The sequence below is a fragment of the Trematomus bernacchii genome, unplaced genomic scaffold (assembly GCF_902827165.1).
Source record: "Trematomus bernacchii unplaced genomic scaffold, fTreBer1.1, whole genome shotgun sequence".
In the NCBI taxonomy this organism is placed as follows: Eukaryota; Metazoa; Chordata; class Actinopteri; order Perciformes; family Nototheniidae; genus Trematomus; species Trematomus bernacchii.
The window spans coordinates 12573203-12596139 of record NW_022987720.1 but is presented as its reverse complement, the minus strand read 5'-3'; the positions used below and the strand labels follow the sequence as shown (position 1 = coordinate 12596139).

General features: G+C 41.8%; 1 protein-coding gene across 1 annotated transcript in view; it reads left to right on the top strand.

The window, feature by feature from the left end:
- Positions 1-7800: 7800 nt before the first annotated feature.
- plekhh3 (pleckstrin homology, MyTH4 and FERM domain containing H3) overlaps positions 7801-22937 on the top strand; it is a 32129-nt gene continuing 16992 nt past the window's right edge. Inside the window, exons 1-3 of the mRNA XM_034143177.1 lie at positions 7801-8402; positions 13172-13227; positions 22025-22119. Coding sequence (XP_033999068.1) covers positions 8268-8402; positions 13172-13227; positions 22025-22119 — 286 coding nt within the window. The 5' untranslated portion in view covers positions 7801-8267. The remainder of the gene's footprint in view (positions 8403-13171; positions 13228-22024; positions 22120-22937) is intronic.

The window sequence follows — 22937 nt, the reverse complement described above, 5'->3', positions numbered from 1 at the left end:
TATTTAACCTCTATTGTTTGAATCTATTTTTATTTTTCTACATTCATATTTTACCGTATTGTAGTCCTACTATTATAGCCTCAATTGGTCTTTGTTTTATCCATTCGTCTAATGTAAAGCACTTTTCACTGTAAAGCCTTGTTAATGTCAAGAAAATATGATAATAAAGTATGAGATCAACATGCATTTGGCTTGTTCTTATTCTAGTCCCGTCCTCCAGCCAGTTTAAAAGGCTATTCCTTTGTGTTTGCCTGGTCAACACAACAGAAAAGCCTGTGAGCCATCTAAGCTTTCATCAGATTCTAATTTACTCTGTTAAAACAACCGAGTGATGCTTCTGTGCTGAAGTACCGGCACTAGTGCTGCTATTGTACTCCTGTTAATGAACACACACGCATGCTTTCATACATTTTCAAAGTAGATTTATATGAGAGGAGGCGAAGAAGTTTTACACACAACGACAGCTCCACAAAGACAACAGCACTGACACCTGCATTAAGTTGAAATACTGAAAACAGCTGCGGCCTAGTGGATATGCATGGAGCTGAGACACTTTTGTTTCTCATGTTTGCTGCCAACAAGAACACGCTCACACACACACAAATGCAGAGCCACAACCAGTAATACACACACACCACCGGGTTGTGTTTCCCTCACGCAGCAGACAAGCCGCAGTTATTTAGTCTGCCTCCCAGTTTGTTTGCCCAATGTCTTCTCTCTTTTGTTGCTCTGCCTTGGGCTTTGTTTGATGTAAACTGCTGACTGTGACAAATGCCAATTGCAGCTGGGAGGATGATGAGTGAGGATGAAAAGGGTCATGCCGAGTGACAACATATGAAGGTGGCCAGGTTGGATAAACAGCAATGTATAGTATAGTATATGTGCTCAAAAAGCGACTACTGAATGGAACTCTATACACATTCAGTTCCAATAGGATGCTTGGAAGTCCTCCAAACTAACTTGGACATGAGTTTTCACACGTTGGCAAGCATGTCCAAAGCAGTAATACAACGGTTGAATCAAAGGTCAGCCATTTCTTAGAAGTTCTGCTGGCCCATTTCTACCATGGACTTTGTTCAACACATACACACACACTCTCACACACACACACACACACACACACACACACACACACACACACACACACACTCTCACACACACACACACACACACACACACACACACACACACACACACACACACACACACACACACACACACACACACACACACACACACACACACACACATACACATTGAGGTATCTGGCCAGACATGCAAATCGGTGTCCTTCCCCTCTCCAGATTAGTTCCTTGGAGTTCAGCTTAAGTAGAGTACCTTTGGCAGCAAGGCAGCAGAACGGCTTGTCCTCTCCATACTGGGCCCCACTCCACACAGCCTGCAGGTGGAGTGGGGGTTGGGGCATCTGGAGTGCAGTTGATGGAAAGGATTATTTCTTTTAAAAACTGTAGTGTAGGAAGTGTTAAAGACCAGTTGGCAATGATGTCATACTAAACACTTTATTCATGGGGGGAAAATACTACCCTAAAAATCAGAAACTCCTCTGCTTCCTCTGGTCGAAGAGACAAAGAGAGATAATTAGTGTTGGGAGTAGATATTGTGCCTTGTGGTGAAATATTGGTGAACAAGCCTAGCCACAGGCGAAGTCCATTGGGATTTTGTGGTATACAGTCTGTATGTGAGACAGGATGTTTAGGGTAGGGGGAGGGTGCAGAAATAAAATACAGCCCTCCTCTTCGCAGGGTTCACCCTCTACATCCATGAAAGTAGGAGGTCACGGCACCTAGCAACAGCCTGGATGAAGTCCCAAAGGAAACATGAGACAACACACAGGCGGACATGTACATACACAGTTTATATAGCCACATACATTTTCCTAAACACACCCAGATTAAACTCACTTTGTTGACATGATATAAGGTTGTTCAAAAGTTGCAGAACAACAGTTTAGCTTTTTAGTGTGCGTGTGTCTATATGACTGATGTGATTTTTTAGATCCAATCCCTAATTTATCTAGAAGGCGGCACACAACAAATGTTTTGTCTATTCATGACGCTAGTTGTTTACTTGTTGTCATCTACAACTAACAGAGAATTGAAAAAAAAGGATGACATCTTGAAATCTTGAGCTAAACTAATTGATGTGAAAACATTTCAAACAAATCAAATAATTATCAAAGATTTCATTGTAAATCATTGTCTTCGGTGTCTTAGTTTTCCTGATTCTTGTTTTGAGAGTTCCTGTATACAAAACATGTTTAAGTGTGCAAGATCACAGGAGTTCGTGGCTGTGTCGGTAAGTTACCTTGTAAAGACACCCATATACATTCTCGCAAAAGTAACCAAAGGGATAGAAGTTTACTCAGTTGCTCTGTGGAGGGCTGCTGCCCAGACTGAGGTAAAGCAGTGGGCACGTTTTCCATAATCAGTAATTATACTGCTTGTACTGCTAAGAGCCACTCTCAAGGCTGATATCTAAACACAGGAAACACATGGCAGAGGCAGAGAAGAGCTAGAATCCATCGCAAATAGCAGGCCATTTTTAGTCATTCTACAAATCCTTTAGATATGTCCATGTTTCAGTAGGTCATGGTGACCCGCAATGCAAAATCTCTGACATTAATTTGCACACAAAGGTACGCATACTGATTCCTGCCTTCCTCTTAGATTTGGATAAATGTGCTTCGCTGCAAAAGAGCTCATGTATAAATGTAAGTGCACACAGAACCTACTAATTCGGCACGGGTTTAGATTTGGGCAATGTGTCATCAATTCTGTACTCAGCATACTTTCACACAGTCAGCAGCCTAAAAATAGCTGAAGGACCTTGGCTCTCTGCCCAGCCTCCCTAACTGTCAATAAGTTATCTTCTCCTTGCACCAACACTCAACTTTAGTGCATACAGTACCACAACCATTAACCAAATACCACAAGTTAATTGTAAATTATTCTAAGCTGGACTGCCTTTAGTATGTGGTGATAAACCAAGCATCAGTACTAAGTAAAATGTACAGGAATAGGTTTAAGCTAACTTGATTGCTTGCTACTGTTTAGAAATCCCAAACTAGGAAGATCAGGATATGAACTGCAATATGCATGTTGGGACACCCTGTCTGTTCTTTTATTCCCTCCTTGATGTGAAAAAAGCAGACAACATGAGGGCGTATATCTGCTGTTTGTTTGCATTGTCGGTTGTTGTGTCTCCTCACAGTTTTAGTCTCAGCTCTCCTGGCTTTTTATCTTTTTTGGTTGACTATTCAGAGCATTCAATCCCCCATCTTTCTTTCTGCCTTTCTGATTCTGCTGCAACGCCTCCATACTTGGCTTTTGATGACGGTTACAGATAACATGGCTTCTCGTATTGTGGCTCTCATTTTCCACCATGCTGAGGAATGTCTGCATTCAAATTGCTCTTTGCTTATCTTAATACAATAGGCTTAAATCTGTAAAAAGAGCAATGATTATATGTTTCTTGGACAATTGCATTTTGGAGGCCCATATACTGTACACTAAACAGCTGTATTAAACTTTTTCTTCTCACTTAGAAGGACCAAATCAGTCTTTGTGATTTATTTTCACTCAGTTGTATAAAATAGCTGTAATATGCGGTCAATATTGAATCTACAGTCTAATGGCACCAACGACAGATGCCTAAGGTATAGAATGTCACTCAGCACATAAAACCTGAGATACCTCCATCCAACACAATTATTCATCCATTGCAAAAGTTGTGCTGGCAGTTTACGTGATGACAGGCAGAGCCAGTGTGCAAGCGTCCGGTGAGTTAAGGGTTACTGTAATGAAGCCGAGCAAGGGAAAAAGGAGGAATGCGAGGGGTTAACTGGGGCGAGAGGGTCAGAAGTTGAACCTGGGAATGTTTTCTCCAGCCTGTGTGCCACACAGTCCCCATGAACAGATGTGCCCACAGCCAGGGTTAGAAACACCTCCCTGTGGTGTCCCTGATACTGGTAAACAGTTCCTGAACACAGACAGTACTGCACATGGCATCGATGAAAACTTAGCTGCATAACCAAAAATCATGTTCACTCTTTATTTTATTAAGCCTGCGTGTGACTCATTGCAGATGAAAGTAGATCTTCCAATTTCTTTATCATCCATTTCATTAAATGAATCTTCGTTCATCATTTCATCCCATGAAGCCTGTCTGTCACAAACGATCCACATGCACAGCTGGATATTTCACAGTGGGTCAAGTGGTGCAGTAGTTTGGGCTCCCTAGCAGCCATATCCCATTACATGAGCCAACAGCCGTCAAACAGCAGTCCTCTGTTCACTAACCCATATTCCAAATCTCTGCTCGACCCAAACACACTGGGCTTGTGGAAGAGGGGATGGTGGCCTGGCAGGATGAGGGTTAAGTTCAATGCTAGACACAGCAGGGAGGAAATCCTGTCTGAGTCTTTGCTGAAGGGTCGCTGGAGGTCAGTTCCTATACTAAATCCTTAGTTTGGGGTTGTCAGATAAACGTTGACCTTGACTTCTAGAGGGAAACTAGTAGTTCACTCAAGACAGTGCATCTGTTTTGAACAGAAAACAGAGACTATTATTGAATCTGTTCTACTTGTGCCTGCATACCACATTCAAAGCCTAGTTTTCAAAACAACCCCTTAAAGCTAAATTCCCAAAGTTCTCCTTAACCAAATCATTACATTTGATGAACCATTACCAAAAGAACATGTAAAAAAAGAACATAACAAGCATTCAGCCACCCAAATGTGAACATGAAGGGAGCTCCTCATTGGCCAAGATTTCACATCCCTTTATGTTGACAATCAATCTGGTTCACCAACATAAGAGTGTTGCTACAATGTGGGTTTCAGTGAAATGGGATCCTGCAGGAAGTAACTCAAAGGGGAAAGAGTGGGAGACACAGCGAGAGGCACAGAGTGAGTGAGGGAGAGAGAAATGGAGGGAACCGTGCACTGCTCTGCTCTGTCTCCAATCAACCTGACATGTGTGACTTGTGTCTACGTCTCTGTTTGAAACTCCACACGCCAATTTCAACAAGCAGTGTTGTGAGGAGTGGCAGGCAGGACGTGGGTAGGACCAGCCAGAAATGTAAACAAAAAAAAATCCAATAAAATCAATAAGATGAAGGAAAAACTTTTATGAACACCATAGTTAAGATATGGTGAAGTTTAAACGTAATACCAACTGTTTTGCTTATCAAGAACCCTATTCTCATTGTGCTTTAAAGGTAAATCAACTTTTTGTTATTGTTGGACATATCTGAGAGAATCTCACAGCTTCACAAGAATCAACATGTTTAATAACTTATATTTTATACCAGATTCACACCTCTCTGGCTCAAGGCTAATGTTCATACTCGGAGCCCAACCAAATAATTTGCCCTTCTCCTGAGTGCTTCAACTTGACACACTGTATCGGGTTATCTTGTGTGTATCCAAAAATGTGTGTGTGTGTGTGTGTGTGTGTGTGTGTGTGTGTGTGTGTGTGTGTGTGTGTGTGTGTGTGTGTGTGTGTGTGTGTGTGTGTGTGTGTGTGTGTGTGTGTGTGTGTGTGTGTGTGTGTGTGTGTGTGTGTGTGTGTTAATAGAGAATCATGTGTCATCTCCTGGAAAGAGGGTAATGAAAGGACAGAGGAGGGCACAGAGGAAGACTAGGGGAGAGTTTAAAAGAGCAACCATCATTGTACTTTTTCACAAATGATACAAGGCAAAAGCAGATTTTGAGGATTATGCTTATATGCTTTTTGTTCTGACTTCAGCACTTTCTGAAACCTTATATGGAGGGAGGGTTTTTCTTTTTTTTTTACTTTACTAGCGTGGGTTGAGGGAGTGAGCTCTAAAAATAAAACATATGTTTCTCCAGGTCTGTGGGAGCAGGGGCCCCCAGCGTATTGTTTCGGGATATGGGGGAGGACAGGGAGAATCTGGCAGGAGAAAGATACTGCTGGTTTGGATACAGACAGGAGGAGAGCAGAGGTGCCAGAGCAGCTGTACTTTCAAGAAAATAGTTAATAAAATATTCTCTATGTTATTTTTGGAATGGATATTGTAATAATTAAATTATATTCAGTTGCACAAATGATCTCCTTTCCTGTAACCAATGTTGAAATGCGGGGCAGTGATTGTAAGTTGTTAGTGTGTGTGTGTGTGTGTGTCTCAAATGGGGTGAGGGGCGGTCAGGAATACTGTTCATAACACTGAGTACACCCCAGCTGAAAAGGTGCATCCAAGAGCCTTTTATTGATTTACAAAGCTCTCAGGGAACAAGAAGGATAAGGGGTTAAAAGTATCTCAAGGGGCAGTACACTGAAACATACAGTGCATGTGTGTGTGTGTGTGTGTGTGTGTGTGTGTGTGTGTGTGTGTGTGTGTGTGTGTGTGTGTGTGTGTGTGTGTGTGTGTGTGTGTGTGTGTGTGTGTGTGTTTAATGGGAATAACTGAATGAAAGGAGCATCCATCAAGCTAAAGTGGGAAGACCAGCAGTCAAGAGCTCTTCTTGGTGAGGAACGAGTTAAAGCCAGCTGACAGAGATGTGTGGGGGTAGTTTGAACTGAGAAGGGGAAATGAAGGGATATTAAGGGGAGAAATAAGCATGAGTGCCGAGGGGGCTGGATATATCACGTGTCTGGATTTAGCACCAGTCCTTCTACCTCCTACTGCTGTATCTTTGTAGGCTGTTCAGCAAAGTGGAAGAGGAAAAAGTGGGGGAGGAGTGTGTGTGTGTGTGTGTGTGTGTGTGTGTGTGTGTGTGTGTGTGTGTGTGTGTGTGTGTGTGTGTGTGTGTGTGTGTGTGTGTGTGTGTGTGTGTGTGTGTGTGTGTGTGAACATGTGTGTATGTGCAAGAAAAGCAAGAGAACAAGAGTTAAGTAAGAGAAAAAAAAGATATGCAGAAAAGCAATAAAGAGAGAACATGACAGAGCTGTTACCAAATACTGGGGGTAATAAGCAACATCATGACACACTCAAATCTGATCTCCCTTCAAAATAAGGTTTCAAAAGTCAGCCAGTCATGTTGTAATGTCCTTTCACTACTGATGGCTTTCACGTTGGAAACAGTATAGTAAGTTGTAAGACTTTAAAGTCTTATGCAAATATCATAGCATACTAACCACAGCAAAGGGCATACTAATATCATGTGAATATTTATAGAGAAACCAACTCAACTTCAGTATGAAAGTAGAAATGTCATGCTACTTTATTGAGCGGTTAATATTATTTACGCGATCCCATTTATCTAACAGCAACAGTTGGCTTCTATAGTCACTTTTCAGAATTGCTAGTTTTACATAACATAATAATCCTTTACTTATAAGAAATTATCAAATGACCTTCCACTATAAAGTATTAAGTTACTTCAAGATTTTGTTGGGGGGGGGTTACATTATAATTGCATACATTTTCAGATTCTACAAGCTTTTACTTAGCCTAAAACTAAGCAAGGAGATTTAAAAGACCATCATAATAAGCATAATTTAAGTCTATTTAGACTCACTTTTGAGTATAGTTGCCTGTGTGAATTCTACAGTAAAGAAATACCCTTACTGATGAGGGCCACAGACTTCTTAAATGAGTATTACCGTGACATCTGGATGATTTGATTACTATCATCTACAAAAAGACATGTGATGCATCGTCAGTTTGAAGGGGCGTGTGCTCTGGGCGCGTCTTTCTGAGGAGTGTCTGAGTTCAGCCAATCAGAATATTGACGTGCTGTCTGTGGGCGGAGCCTCCCCTCCCACTCATTCAGTCCCAGCTGCAGCATGCTTTTGTTCAAATTCAGAAGTCAGACAGTCGGTAGGCGACTTTCCAGAGGTTCTCGTTTACTTTACACAGTCAATGTGTTAGTAAAACGCTGACAACAACAGTATTTCTCTTTAGGTGCATTCACCTTCATGTATTTTTTAACCATTACTGCCATTTTTGGGAACAAAACATATTGTCGCACTTTGGTCGTGTGAAGTTCTTCTAACAGGACAGCAAGGTGTATCGAGAGAAGAAGGGAGTTATTTTTTTTCCTGAACCCGTTCTCTGTTGGTTTTGCTGGAGTACTACTGCTGTCATGTACAGTTCCTAGACATTTTCTTTAACAGAAAGGAGAGACAGTAAGCTTATGCTACCCTTCATCCTCCTCACTGGATATCTATGGAGAGGCTGTCCTGTATGCTCTCACGCAACTCTTGGAGTTACTTGCGGCCGCACTGTGAATGTTGAATTCACCGACCTGGATATCAGAAGACGACACACATAACCTCATTTGAATGCCTTTGCAAGGAGTTTGCTGGTTTTTGTGCTGCAGGAAGGGCTTCAGTTTGCTCGGACGGGACTATGGGGAGAAAGAGGAGGAAGAGTCTTTTGAATTGCGCAACAAGGAGGACTTGACTCCCAATGGACGGGTAAAAACTCTCCACCTGCAGTACACTACAGTTCCTGTGCATGAATACTTCACATACACAGCTAATATACATGTTCAAGTCTAGTGGTAGCTGTCAACTGTCATGTATGTCTTCTTGCAACTTGGCTTAGCTTCAGAAGGATTATATCAGTTGAGTGCAAAGAGACATCAGTTCCTAATATGAATATTATTATTATTTTTAAGTAAATATGGATTGGAACTTCAAGGTATCCATGCAATCTGTGTATATTGCCCACATTTTAAAGTTGCATGCTACAGTGTTTTTAACTGTTCAATCCTAGGCTCTATCACTGTTGAAGGACAGAAAATGTGCTGCTGCTTTTGCCAGCTTGATTTTTAGGTTTTGCACGTTCCTGAAGGCTTGGGCAACATTGAGCAATAGCACATGCACACACAAACACACACGCACACACTCTAGCTGTAAAACCCAGTGTTGAAGTGATTCTGTGTGTTTGGCCTCCCCGCTCAATTGCAAATAAGACTGTGGCCTTGTCTTCTCTGTAATGTTAGTCATCTGATCAGGCGCAGAGAGTTCAGCATTGTCCACCCACTTGTGAGGGGGCATTGTTGCCTGGAATTGAGGTAGGCTCTATCTGTATGACCCAACGTACATCCCTTCATGTACAGCCTCTTAGAATATTACACCTTTATGTATTTATTACTGTGTGCTTATCCTCACATCAGATTCACCCTTTATAAGGAACATATTCTAAAAGGTGTTTTGCCTTTGCATTATGTTACATAATAACATAGTCTTAGGTATTCTGTGCTGCTGAGACATGGTTTACATGTATACAAACAGCATGTCTTTGTAGGTGTTGTTAATGAAAGTAATACCACCTGGGGCCACTACTTACAAAGGCTGATCATCTATTAAGTGGCCCATTTGTGTGCTTGCATCCAACCAGTGTAACACCACAAAGATTTGCATGAAAACGTTGGGAACAGATATGTTTTACATGGTTATTGCCTCAACAGAAGTAGCAGCCGCCAGATAAGAGCAACATCTGTTGCTCAGGGGTATCCAGAGAGGCATTTGTGTAGCACTCTTCTTCTTGGCAAACATCCCTGTCTTGGTCATAATGTACCATCTGCCTGGCTATTGGCAGTCAAAGGAACCTAACTGTACTCCATATTTACAATCAATACGAGATCATTGTAGCATGTCCATATGGAGACGGCTGATGGCCTTTTAAAGTGAGGCACAAAGATTTCCTTTTCTTTTAACTTTCCCGGATCCCTCATCAAAATGCAACCCATGCTCCATCTGCAGAATAATGCTCCTCTTGGGAGGCTTGGGTTAACGTTGGTTGATAGAGTTGTTGATGTATATCTGAGCAGATGACCTTGATTGAGGGATTGCATTCTGGCCTGTCTTAGTCTCTTGAGAAGATAAGTTGAATAGCATAGCATACTACTGCACTTTTACTGTTATTCCTCAGTCCAGTTCACATTTTTTAAACTAGTGTAATTTTTACACAAGAATAAGTCCAAAACAAAGCTGCTACTATCATTTTTGTTATAATCGTATATATGACTGAAGTCATAATGCTTCTCTGTCTTTAGTGCTGTTCTATGCCTTGCAGTGGTGTTACATCACTGATTACAGTTGTGGTTCTATTGCTTTCTTGCTCATAAATCTTCAAAACAACATATATTTCCTGTTGAGGAAAATCAATTTTTGGCCTTTTCAGATTATGAGAAAAACCTAATTAGCAGGAACCAGTTAGACAATGTTTTCCATAGTAACCAAAGTAAACTCTTCTTTTGAATGAAACGAGTATTTTTCTGTTATACGTCCACATTGGTGTTAGAAGTTATTGATGATCAATTCCCTGATGTAATGAGTGCAGGTAATCAATTCACTTCCATAAACCTGTTTCCTCTGGATATATGTCAATAGTTCACGCTAAGCGAATAATTAAAACCACAGCTGCACCACTCTAAGCCAATATCATCAGCTGACCCACTCTTTAACAACACAATTGGTTGTGCACCCCACAGCCCCTCCCCTCAGAATATACAGATCTAACAGATTCTGTTTGGCTTTCCATGGTGTTAACGGAGGGGGTGGGGCGGAGGGTTGAAGATGGTCTACAGTGAGTCCCAGGGAAAGCCCAATTGAAGCTTGAGAGGCCACATTTTAGCTGGTCAGACCTCCCTGGGTGTATGTGTGTGTCTCATTTGGGCTTTGTAACACTGAAATACTCCATTTAGTAGGCCTCTGTTCAGTTCCTGCCAGAGCTGACCGCAGTAACCCGCAGGTCTGGTGGACTCTCCCTCGCTCAAGACATCCAAAACCTTCACCACGCTCTCCTGCGTTGTTTTCCAAAGCACTGCCAGAGGATCCCATGATGTGCAGCATCCATAGCACCAAAGCCGTAGATGACATACTGTTCTTTGCCAGGACTCTTTCTCACTGAGGTTGGAATCATGAGTCAGTGCTGACGTTTGGGCAGGCTTTGCCCTTAAGAGCACAGGGCCATGTCAGAACCCTTTCCCTGCATGTTTACAGTCCTCATTCAGAGAAACTGCTCTCCAACAGCTGCCCAAACAGTCATTCTGAGCTGAATGCCCCCAGTGTTGGGACAGCAAGCCAGTCATTTTAGGACAGGACATCCGTCATTCTCTCTTCTTTCCATATTTATTCAGTTTTTATGCAACATCCATTCACGTTTACCAATAAACTACTACCACAGAGTGTTTAGGACTTTACAGTTGTAAGTGTGGGCCAGAGCACCGCACTGTATCCTGTTACTTGACAAATGGGCACAGTCCGGCCTTGGTAAGAGCAGGTCCCCTTAACCGTCACTACTGCCCTCTGTCTTCAGCGGTGTCATGGTACACTGGTTTATATTTGGTTTCCGTTGCGTCTCTGCCTCACCACCTCCAGGCCACACATCTGGTCTTCAGGCCGACACTGGCTGAGCCCAAGCATTTCCTCCTGGTTACTCAGCCTCCCAGGAGAGCTGAATGAGAGAGAGTAGACTGGAGGGGGAAAAGCGAGAGCGGAAGTCAGCCACGGAACGAACACATCACGGCATCTTTCTCTTTTTCCCTCCGTGCTCTGCTTTAGTCTGGAGTGATTCATCCCATGCCTGTCCAAAGGGAGAGCTTTTGCCAGGTCTCTGCATTGCACGCTATCCTTGTTCCCCATCCCACAGCCCATTAACTATATTGGAAAGCTATTTTCTTTCTGTAAATTGTCACATTTTCGTGTATAATTAGTGAAAATATCTGTACCTAATCTACCTGACTCATTAGTTTATTGATCCTCTGACAAGTCTTACTCAAAATATTACAGCTTTGCAGTTCTTGATTTGATCAGTATTAATTTGTCCTTTTCTTTCGCGTTGTCTGTCTGAATTTTTTTTCTCTGGAGCTGCTTGCTTGGTAGAATTTATTTATGATTAACGGACAGGGGTATAGGGAGTTACCGCACACACACTCTTTCATTCACAAGTCGCCTTCTGACACTGTTCAGTTATTCCTGTCGGTCTGGTTTGACGTTTACAGTACCTCACCCTGAGTAAAACATTAATCAAATCTCAAACCACCTTTCCGACATTTGCCAGAGTCCAACTGCCTTAAAAATATAACCCAGATGCCATACTAACCTTTACATTTGCAGTTAATTGTTCCTTTGTTATTTTTGAGCAGTCCCAAAAGAAGCAGTAGACTTATTTTATCGCAGGGCAAGGGCTATACTTAGGCTGGTTTTCCCAGTTGTAAAGTGTGGTGTGTGAATTGAGAAGGGCCCAGAGCTGACCTGGATACTGTTTCAGGTAGGCCAACACCCCTGAGTTGGGCCAGGGCAGCCACAGGGGCTGGCTCAAGGCTGTGGCTCAAAGAGACAACAAGTCCGGCCACGGGGACACACGGCGCTGCTGTCTTATGGGGTTTTCCAAGGTCAGGTTGAGAATCCAGGGGGCCTGAACACTGTCAAAGGGAACATCCTTTTCCCATCCACTGCTTAACAGAGGAATGAAAAGTGCATTGTTCAACCCATGAAATTTGATTTTACACGTGTCTGCAGCCCCATTTGTATTCGCTAGAAGCACTAACCCAACCTCCATGCAAAACTGGTGTCCAAAAAAGAGGGAATGTGATTTGATATGAGCAGCTGGTTCACAGTCGAGATAACTTCCCTTTATATTTAGCTAGTAACTGTAACATAGCTCTGTAGATAATACAATCTAGATTGGAGCATTTTTATTTTACTACACAAAGTGTTGTTTTCATACAAGCCCCCTCTAGAGGCTCTTTATTTTTCCCACTTGTTTTCATCAAGCTATCAGCAAACTTGTGACACTGTAACATGCGGATAGAAGATAAAGGCAAAAGATGCTGTTATGAGTGCAATCTGAAAGACTGAGGTTATTTTTAGGTTAACAACCTTCTCAGAGGAATGAATGTTCTGAGAAAAAGCCTTTTGGGGTTTGCTGGTTGGGGTGCATGCTCCTATTACACAAATTATTCTTCTGTTCCCCACTTCTGTATTAAATGAGCCTGTTTTGAATGCCATATTTCTCCCCACTAGCTCACTCCTTGCAAGTGAAAGCCAAGCATTACAGGAACAGAGCAGCTATGTGCTGAGACTGCCAGGAATGGCTGTATGCTTTACTGTAGCGTGGCCACTGAAGGAAAACTATTGAAGGATCACTCAACCTGTTGACTAGTTCTAAGGAAAGGCTACTGTTGGTGTTGCATTATCATCTATTTACCCTATTCTCTCTCTTCTGTTGACAGAGTCCAGCTGAAGTGACTGTTTCTCAACCAACTCGCACAGCCAATGGAACAAATGGGTAAGGAATGAAAAAAGCGGGGTTTTTTTAACAGGCATTTTAGGAAGTAATAGTTCCTTATTTTACTCGTATGCTTCCTCTGAGTGCTGGGGAGTTCTGTATCCTCCGGCAGGCACACGTGTGCGTGCAGGCCAATCCCTTGATTTTCACTTCATCTGCACCATGTATGTTTTCTCATGGGGCTCTCCTTATTTGCCTAGCCCTGACATATGGGCCTAACATCAAATCAATGCACATACTCACATCAGACACACATGCAAGTGATACGAACTAACATGTATATTGATAGATGATCTGTGTTGGTCTTAAATAACATGTTTTTAATGTTAAGGGAGTATCAGTGTATCTTTGATTGATTATGGATAATGTAAATGTTCATTCATTAACCTCTTGACTCGTTGAGGTTTGTCATTTAAGGTTTGGCTGTTGTTTGGGGCTCCATTGGCCAATAATATGTCAATCTTCAACATAGATGAGGTTCCAATCACTGGTAACTCCATCCCGCTTCCAAATCCAATCACTTTGTTTGTTTTAAGGCTGAATACTCTGAAACTGCCCTTTACAAGGAACCTCTATGCCTCACACATAATAACATTCAAATGGTCATGTGGTTGACAAGTGAATGCAAGTGCCAATGCAAAGGAGTGATTCATGGAGGGCTGGATCCAGACGATTAGTGCAGGGCTGTGATCTCAGACAGTGATGTAGCCAGGATCTGCTCCATTCTGTCTCTGGCATCATGCCCTTATCATCCCCCCGCCCCTATTCCCTCAGCCACAATCTTTACTGTACATCTGCCGACTCAAAGGCGATGAGTCAGAAAGCTCTACTTGTCCGACTATCATACAATGCTAATGCATGGACGAGGGTCTGCTTCAGTTGTCAACAAGAAGAGAGCAGCATCAGGAAGCAGGGTAGGGGAGCTGGGACATTTTGTTGCAGGTATACAGGATGTGCTGTCTCATGAAGCTCAGAAGGAAAGAAGGAAGGGAAGATGGAAGGAGAAAGACAGGCAAACTGGACTGGGTGACTCAGTCCTACCTAAGCAGCACTCCCAGAAGAGGTGTGGCTCGGATGTGCGTGCGTGTGTCACTTCTACATTATAGTGGAGGTGGCCTGAGGCCACATGGCACAATTAACTACAGGTTTTGAAGGGAGTGTGTTAAAAGCGTTGCTGTAATCATCACACTGAGTGCAGAGAGAGAGATGTGCTTGGTCATTACCTGGCCAATGACTGGACACGCCCGAAAGTTCAACTGTGTGGGGGGGCGCTAATAAATCAGGGCATTGTTATGTGGTTGGACAGCTCTGGTTTACGTTAATTGAATTGTACAGTCCAAAAGGAGACATTTATCTCAACTTTTGATTTGAATAACGACCCAGATGTGATGGTGATGAATTAGAGGAATTATTTTTATCCTAGTAGATTGAGGTTAATATGGTAATGCTCAGATTATTCATCATGGTGCCGGCCAGAGTGGTTTGGGAGGGAGATAACTAAACCAATTTGTTAAAACGGGGTTCTCCATTTCATTTCATTTCAAACCTTTATTTATCCAGGTTGTATCCCATTGAGATCATTGATCTCTTTTTCAAGGGAGACCATCACACTGAGTGCAGAGATTAGAGAGAGATGTGCTTGGTCATTACCTGTAATGGTTCCCCCGTAATGGTTCCCCCATTATAACCAGGAACCATAAATTCCTGGTTATAATGGGAGTATTATTTTAATGTGTTTTGTTTTAAATTGTTTGTGAATATACATTATTAGTCATGCTCAACCAAGAAAATACCATGCTTTGTTTTCGTTATGCACTTTGAATTATAAGGATTTGTGTTACCCAAACATAGCTGCAGGGCACATACTACACAGTCAGCTCTATTCATGATCAGTCATTCAATCAGGTTTTACTCATAAGAATAACATACTGCTGATGGGACACAGAACAATCAATGAGACATGAGAAAGAGGGTGTAATGTTTTGGATGATCTTTAATATATATTGTATAGTACATTATCTTGAGGTATCTACATTTTTTTGGACAAAATTGATTTTTAAAATCTGTGATAACTGACTTTGCACTGCATTTTAGTTGCAAGAGACTCATATGTTTAATAAGTAACCCAAAATGGTTCTGCAGGTATACATTGTCTCATCTGTCAATCGAGAAATTCCAACATCAAGTATGAAATTACCACAATTCAATGTTATATCAATCATACCACAACACAGTGAATTATTAGCTCTTTAAGTGGACTGATTTGTAACAGCAGAGAAGCTGCAACAACGTTTTTCCAATGTTAACATCTGTTTGGCCTATATGTCAGTAGTCCTATTATAGATTTGTTGTGTGTTTGCGCTGACCTCTCGCAGTTGCAGGCAGCATATTGAGTGTGTGGGTGATAGACAAATGTGTGCAGGCAGACAGCATGGGGTCTCCCCTGTCTGTCTCTCAGGCCCCGTCCACACGGAGACGAAACGGGTTGTATCCGCTACAGTTCTTTATCGTATAGACGGTTCGTCCACACAAGGCGGAAACGGAGCCCTCAAACGATACACTTTGATACGAAACGCTTGTGGCTCCGTGTGTACGCCCCTATACGATCATAGCCCCTCCTCTCCCCACCTCTCCTGCTCAGCCCCGCGTCACAGGGGTTGTGTTCGTGCTCCAGACACTACTGACCATGCTACAGATGTTAGTGCAAAATCTACAGCGCCACTTACAGGCCCGGCATATGTACTACAGCGTCTCCAGCGGGTCGAGCAGTCTCTTGTGGACGGACACGTTTCTTGAGCCGATTCCGTGTGGACGGAAGACTTTTTTGATATCGACTTCGGTTCGTTTAGTTTTCGTCTCCGTTTCGTGTCCGTGTGGACGGGGCCTCAGTCAGCACAAAGTGCCAAGCAGCTTGCTCCCTCCTGCTGTGCCCACACTCAAGTCTCTCTTAAATCATCACTATTTTCTCATCCCCACTTTCCTGACTCTCAAATTCCTTCTCGAAGCTGGGACTGAGTACAGAGTACAACATTTACCAGAAGTAAAGTGGACACTTGAGGACAATCTTCCTTCTCCCCATTTGTCCATCTGCTTTCTCATTAGCCCCCTTTCTGCTTAGTCAACAATTGACAGTTGTATTTTTAGTGTGGGCTACAATGGATGAAAGAGACCAGTGTATCAGAATGTATTAATTTTATGGTTGTGTGTGTGAAATCCGAGTGAAGGCATGACATATTTGGGTTTATATGAAAAGCTTAGTAGTGGGTCTCTGGTGTTGACGTTTTTGAGTGTCTGTCAACCATGCAATCATCACAAAGCGGCCCAGTTTAAAACATCAGAGCATTTTGATTGTTTTTATCCACATTAATAAGTCTCACAGTGAGAGTAACTTTCTTCAAACTAAAGTCACTTTCTTTCAATCATAAAAGTTATTGCTGATAAACACACTCCTAGTAACAAAACTGGACTTCCTGTCACACACATGCACCGACCCCCTCATCCTCCTCCTTTCTCAAAACATGACTTTTTTTTTCCTCTCCCCTCTCCCTAGTCCAGAGTTTCTTGGCAGTGGTCTTGAGTAAACAGCGTATTTTTAGCTGGAAGGTCATATAGGCCCAGTCTTAATCACCACATTCCCATTTTCCCACCAGCCCAACTTCAGCCAGAGGCCCATGAAGCCAGGCCAAGTAATGTGGGGGAGGGGATAAAGACTTGAGAGAGAGGAATGGTCTCTAAAAAGGAAAACTGATTATCTATTGCTGCAGTATGATCCACTATATTTGAATGAAGGTCGTCTTGGTGGTATTTATCCTTGGTGCTCGTTCAGATGTCTCATAAACATGTAACTTGATATATGGCTGTAAGTTGTGTATAGTTATATGGAATTGGACATCAAAAAAAGGCAGCTGGTTTGAGGTCATTTCTTTGAATGCCTTTTTGGACCCATCCAGACCTTTCATCCATCACATAAATCTCCAAGAATTTCTGTGACGCATCCGCACAAAGGTCGTTTTTTGTAAATGTGCATGTTCTCGTGGTCACAAGGACCCGCTTTGTATGCTGGAACATGTCTCCACTGTTTCCACTACGGTCACTCAAGCCCGACAGCAAGGACACTACTTTTCTAACTTTAATTAGCGTCTCGGCATTTTGATTAGACTCTGGAATGAAATCAATTACTCATCGCTCCAGCAGCCTCCATCAGACCGACACTCACAAACTAATCAACTCATTGTGCTGCTTATACTCTTAAGTGTGTCACTGTCACCATGAGAGCTGCACCGCATATGCTATGACCTTATTTCCGTAAGAACTATTGGTGTCAGTCCATAAACTGTAGATTCGAGTCAAACTTTGCTGTGTTAACATATAGTAACATACCACACTGGGAGCCCTGTCTGCTTTGGGCATTTTAATGCTCCCTAACCAATATAGGCCAAACAATAATTGATTTATTGGAAAACAAATCTATTTATTAATCAACATTAAAAATGCTCGCTATAGTTGCAGGTTGGACTGATGTAGCTATAATGGCAACTTTGAATACATTGGCATCAAAATGAATTGGAAACAACTTCCCTATTAACCTCTCCACCGCGCTCTTTCAAAACTGAGAGGGTGTCGGTGATTGACAGCTCCCTGAGTCTCTTGTTCACTTTGTGGCACATGTTAGGGTGGGACAACCTTTATCTTATAAAGCTCTTTCAAAGTATGTGGAATTTGGTGACATGTAAATCTCCACCCAACTTCATAGTTTGAAAAAATAAAGATCAGGTCATTGATTAATGTGATGAGGTGTTGGTTTTTGACCTTCATCCTTCGTGACAATAAGAAGTAATTTGGTTTTGCAAGTGAGAAAAAAAAAAGGAACACTCGCAGCTGATGTATACATTGTGTCCTTGTTCCGTCCTATTTATAAATGTTTTACACTTACGGGCCGTCTCCACGGCAGCGTTAAAAAAATCTTGGAGGTGGGCGTATCTGAAGCTTGGGGATTTTTTTGCGATCAACCAATCACATGAATCTCCCGCCCGCGACATACGAAGCCAAAAAGCCCGAAGTAAACTGGATATAAACTCCCCAAAACAGGCGAAAACATACCACTGTCTCTGCCACCTCCCTCCATGCCTGGCTCCTCCGGTTTATATCCCGGTAGGTCTGGTCATAAAGCACCGGGTGATTGATTCGCTACCGCTAATTTCTCCTCCATTTTTTGGAATATGAGGAAATGATCTGCGGTATGTCTCTCCAGCATACACGCCGTTTGATTGGCTAGAGCTTGAACTGTCAGATTTGCGTACACGGGATTTGATTGGCTGACGCTTCCTCCTCAGCTTCAAAAGTTGAACATTGTTCAACTTTGGATCTTGAAAATCCTGAGAATCTCCGCTCGCCTGCCCACAATGCATTTCGGCGAAAGCGAAAAAAAGTGACGTCACCCCATTCAAAGTGAATGGGCAGAAGCGTTTCAAGATTTTTTTAACGCTGCCGTGGAGACGGCCCGTTACACCTTTGCTATGTTGCCCTTTTTTTTTTTTCTTCCAACAAGTTTACCACTTAGTTTTCTGTAGTTCATCTCACATCTGAACTCTATATTATTACTGTGTGGATTGGGTATATAGAGATTTGAAATTGAGAAAGGGCACACACAAACTAGTACTTGCAGTAGATAAATATTGAAGAACTTTTCATCGTCGGCCATGTATCTGAGTGACTTATTGGCTTCACACCATACAGTTTCTCACTTCTCACAAGAGGCAACAGGATATTTAAACTCAACAGGATGAACATATTATGGAATCAGATCTATGGTTAGTACATATAGGAAATATTTTTTACTTTTTCATGACTTCCACATTGCTCACTGTTTACTTGCTGAACTGAGCTGACCTATGAGATCTGATCTGAAGATGTTTTCACTTTCATAAACAAATAATCTGGAAGGTGTTTTGTTCCCTATGCTGCATATTTTCCTTTAGAAGCAAATTCACCTTTCTGTTTTTCTAAAAGAATAAGAATCAGCTGTATAATGCAATGACTTCAACAAGACCCAAAACACAGAGCAAAACAAATACTCTGATTTTTGACAGATACCAAGCTTAAACATTCAAAAGATGCTTTGCGTCTGCAGTAGAAAGAGAGGTGATGTCTGTCTGTAGCTGTCCACTCTATTCTCCGTGCTGTCTAATCCCCATGTAAAATTGTTTCCTGCACTCCACAGGAAGTTACCCACTAAAGGCCCCACCGTCACGGGTTTTGCTGGGGTTTCTGGGAATGTGGGGGTGGTAGCATTGTGGTATAGTATGGGTTGATGGAGGTGGGGGGGGTTTAGGGCTGCTGGACAGCTGTGGAGATCCAAAGCACAATCCTCAAACTGACTCTGCTAGGGCAGTGTCTAAATTGAAGGTCAGACTAGTTTGTGCTGCTAAAGGTCAAAACCTGGGATGTAATGGTTATTCCTTCTTTACAAGGCTTAAAATAAGTAATGACGTTGCGCTAAAAAGTATTTCAGTTTAAAAAAAAAAAACGATTTATGTCTGTTTTTAGCTGTGTCAAAGGCCAACGTTTCTTAGAAATCTTCACACATGACAGCCAAGGTTAATTTTAAACTCCAAGGATATTGCTCCAAGATTTATGACCATGTGTACCACATAATGTTTTAATAAACCATAACATTTAGAGTAGTGTCTTTAGGACTGCCTTTTCAAATCCTGCAGTAGGTTACACCAGTTGTTTTGAGGTTCATATTGGTGTATAGTAAATTCAGATTTAGAGTGTAAGGATTATTTTTTATCCCTCAACATTTTGAAATGCATGCCCATCACAGACAGCTCTAATGTAAAGATCATAAACACCACAGCAGGCTATATTCTTCAGTCGAGCCGTAGCTTTTCTATAGATATTATTCCTCTCTCATTTTTCATACATAAACTATCTCTGTCTGCGTGCATGTCTCTGTTATGTAGCAGGGGTTGTTAACAACCTCAAATAAGATGCGTCGTTACATTTCTCTTTGAATTGTAATACCTATAGATGCAGAGACTGTCTGAGTTCCCTGAAGGCTGCTGTGGCAGACATTATACAGACTGACTAAGTATAATGTGACCGGATCCTCTTGACTCTCTCCTTCTCACTTCTGCTCTCCAGTGATGTCCTGAACCACTTCACATTCACATGCAGGAAAACTGGCTCCCAATATACAGTTTCACTATGTCTGAATATTAGCTTAAATTAGAGACTGGTGCTAGTCTGTTAAGATCTATAACAGATAATACATTTAATAAATTGTATGTATTTAAGCATAATAAGTAGGCATTAAAAAGTATTATGATTATATGTATTGCGATAAATACCCTTTTATTACTTTTTGTCAACATCGCTTTTTATCTAATAAGATTACGTTTTCAGTCTGTTCATCATAATTCATTCATTGTTTTGCAGCAAATCAGTATTGTCAAGCAGGTAAACTGTCTCAGTCAAAATCATGTAGTCATACATGATACATGCACCTGATACAGTTTAGAAATTATAACTAATCTTAATGCAAACATTTAGTGTTTGAAGTTATATTTGCAATATAATCCTAGTATTAGGCAATATTTGAGGGTAATGTCACAGAGGTCAACATGATAAAGCATGGTACAGACAGGAATAGGTCAGCGCACACTAAAGGAAAGGAAATGGCCTTTGGAGTCATGTAAGCTGAGTCAAAGCAGATAAGGCTATATTCAGACTCATTGATTTGCTGACTTCCGTGAGGAGCAACCTTCCGGAATTATCAGATCAATGAGGACGTAAATCAGCTGGCAAAGGAGAAGGTAACAGGAGGCCAGATTTCCCTCCAAGGGAGGGCTCCATTCATTTCCTGAAAGCAATGACTCCAGCAGGGGGACAGGAAGAAAGGAGGGGTTTGACATGCCGTGCCTCACATGCTAGTTAGGTCAAGGAAATAAAACAAATAAACAAATAATTAATAGATAAATAAATAAGCAGAAAATAAAACCTACAAACAATCTAATGGACTGAAATGGGCCTTGGCATGAGATAACAAGGTCTGAATTTTTCACAATATTGCCTGACCAGATGTTAAACCTTCCTTTTATGTTCAGGAAGCAGCACATAACTTTCTGAGGATTTACAGATGTGGTTTTTATTTTCTTATCTTTTTTAATGATGTTCAATTTTAACAAACTTCATCACCAAACCCCCCCCCCCAAAAAAAACGATATACAAAACAGAAAAAACCCACCCTTAAATAACAACGAATGCTAGAAAATATTGAAATAAAATCAAAAGGAAAATAAATAATTAGATGTACAGATGTTTTTGATGGTTCTGGTTTTAACTATCTGAGGCTGTGACCTCTTGAACCTTCTGCCTTTCTCTGACCGGAGTGAGCTGGCTGACTGCGAGTCAGGCCGGCGTCGCTCGGTCACGTTTATTTTCAGTCGGCGCGGTGGCCAAAGTGTTAAAAGAGAGACGAGCTGTCCACAGTGGCGTGGTATGTATCAGTGTGTGTTTGTGAGCTTGCGTGCTGCTAGGGAGGGAAACTCGGAGAACGCTGGAGGACAGATATTCATGGCACTTCTTCCAGTCCCCTATGTGTGACCCCCACCTAAGAGTATCATAGAAGCTTGTAGTTGGCACAGTGTCATATGGGGAAGGGGGGTGAGGGGTTCACAGCCAACTGTGTTTCGGCAGGCTAATTAGCTATCCAATGGGAGGGAGTAGTCAGGGGAAGACTTCGAGTTGAGAGAGAACCAGAGTTATTTACATTCTCCTCTGCTCCTCTACCCAGGCACACTGTCTCAGAGGGGACTGAAGAGATGAAGAGCCTGATCATCGAGAAGAATAAGATGGGCCTGGAGGAAGATCCCGAGCTGCTAGTCAAAGGTAAGTCACATGAAAACAGCATTACTGAACTTCCTTAAACTGAATGCAAATACCTGCCATGTTCTCTGTTTGATTGGCAATTACTTTTTGAAGCAAACATGGTAAACATTCACTGGTTCCAGCTTCTTCAATCCAAGCATTATTTACATTTTCTTACTGCTCCGCTGTAGAGAGGTACAGGAAAACATTCCTGCCTTCTGCGATAACACTTTTCAACAGCTCACCTCTGGCTGGCAGAGAACTCACTGCTACATAGTTTGAGTTTCTCCTTTCTTATAAAAGACCTGTAGTATTTTGGATCCTGTAGTATTTTTGACTTTTTATTTTAATTATCCAGAATATTTGATATTGTTCTGTTTATATTTGATATATTATTTAAATGTTTTCCTTTTAATTGTTAATTCTCTTTTCCACTTTTTAAAGTATTGTATTTTAATGTCTAAAAACACACTTCTGCTTCTGTGACGAAGAATTTCCCAAATTGGGATCAATAAAGTATCTATCTACCTTTCTATCTAAATTGAAATTGAATATTTTGGATATGCAAATCATCCCATTTAAAAACATCCCATTGGAAATTGAAATTGAGATTGGCATTTTTTTTCTATTTTCACTTCAGTTATTAAATTGGGTAGGATCATGCTGTTCTCAGTAAGTTTAGTATATATTTCAGTACCCTAATTATCTCCTGATAAGTAATGTCACAGCCACATGTGGCACAGCTGCTCCTACTCTCCCCCCCGCCTGCTCTGTTATCACGCAAGGATTGCTCCTGGCAACAGGAGCACCGGCTTGGGTGTCTGATGCTTTTGAGGAAT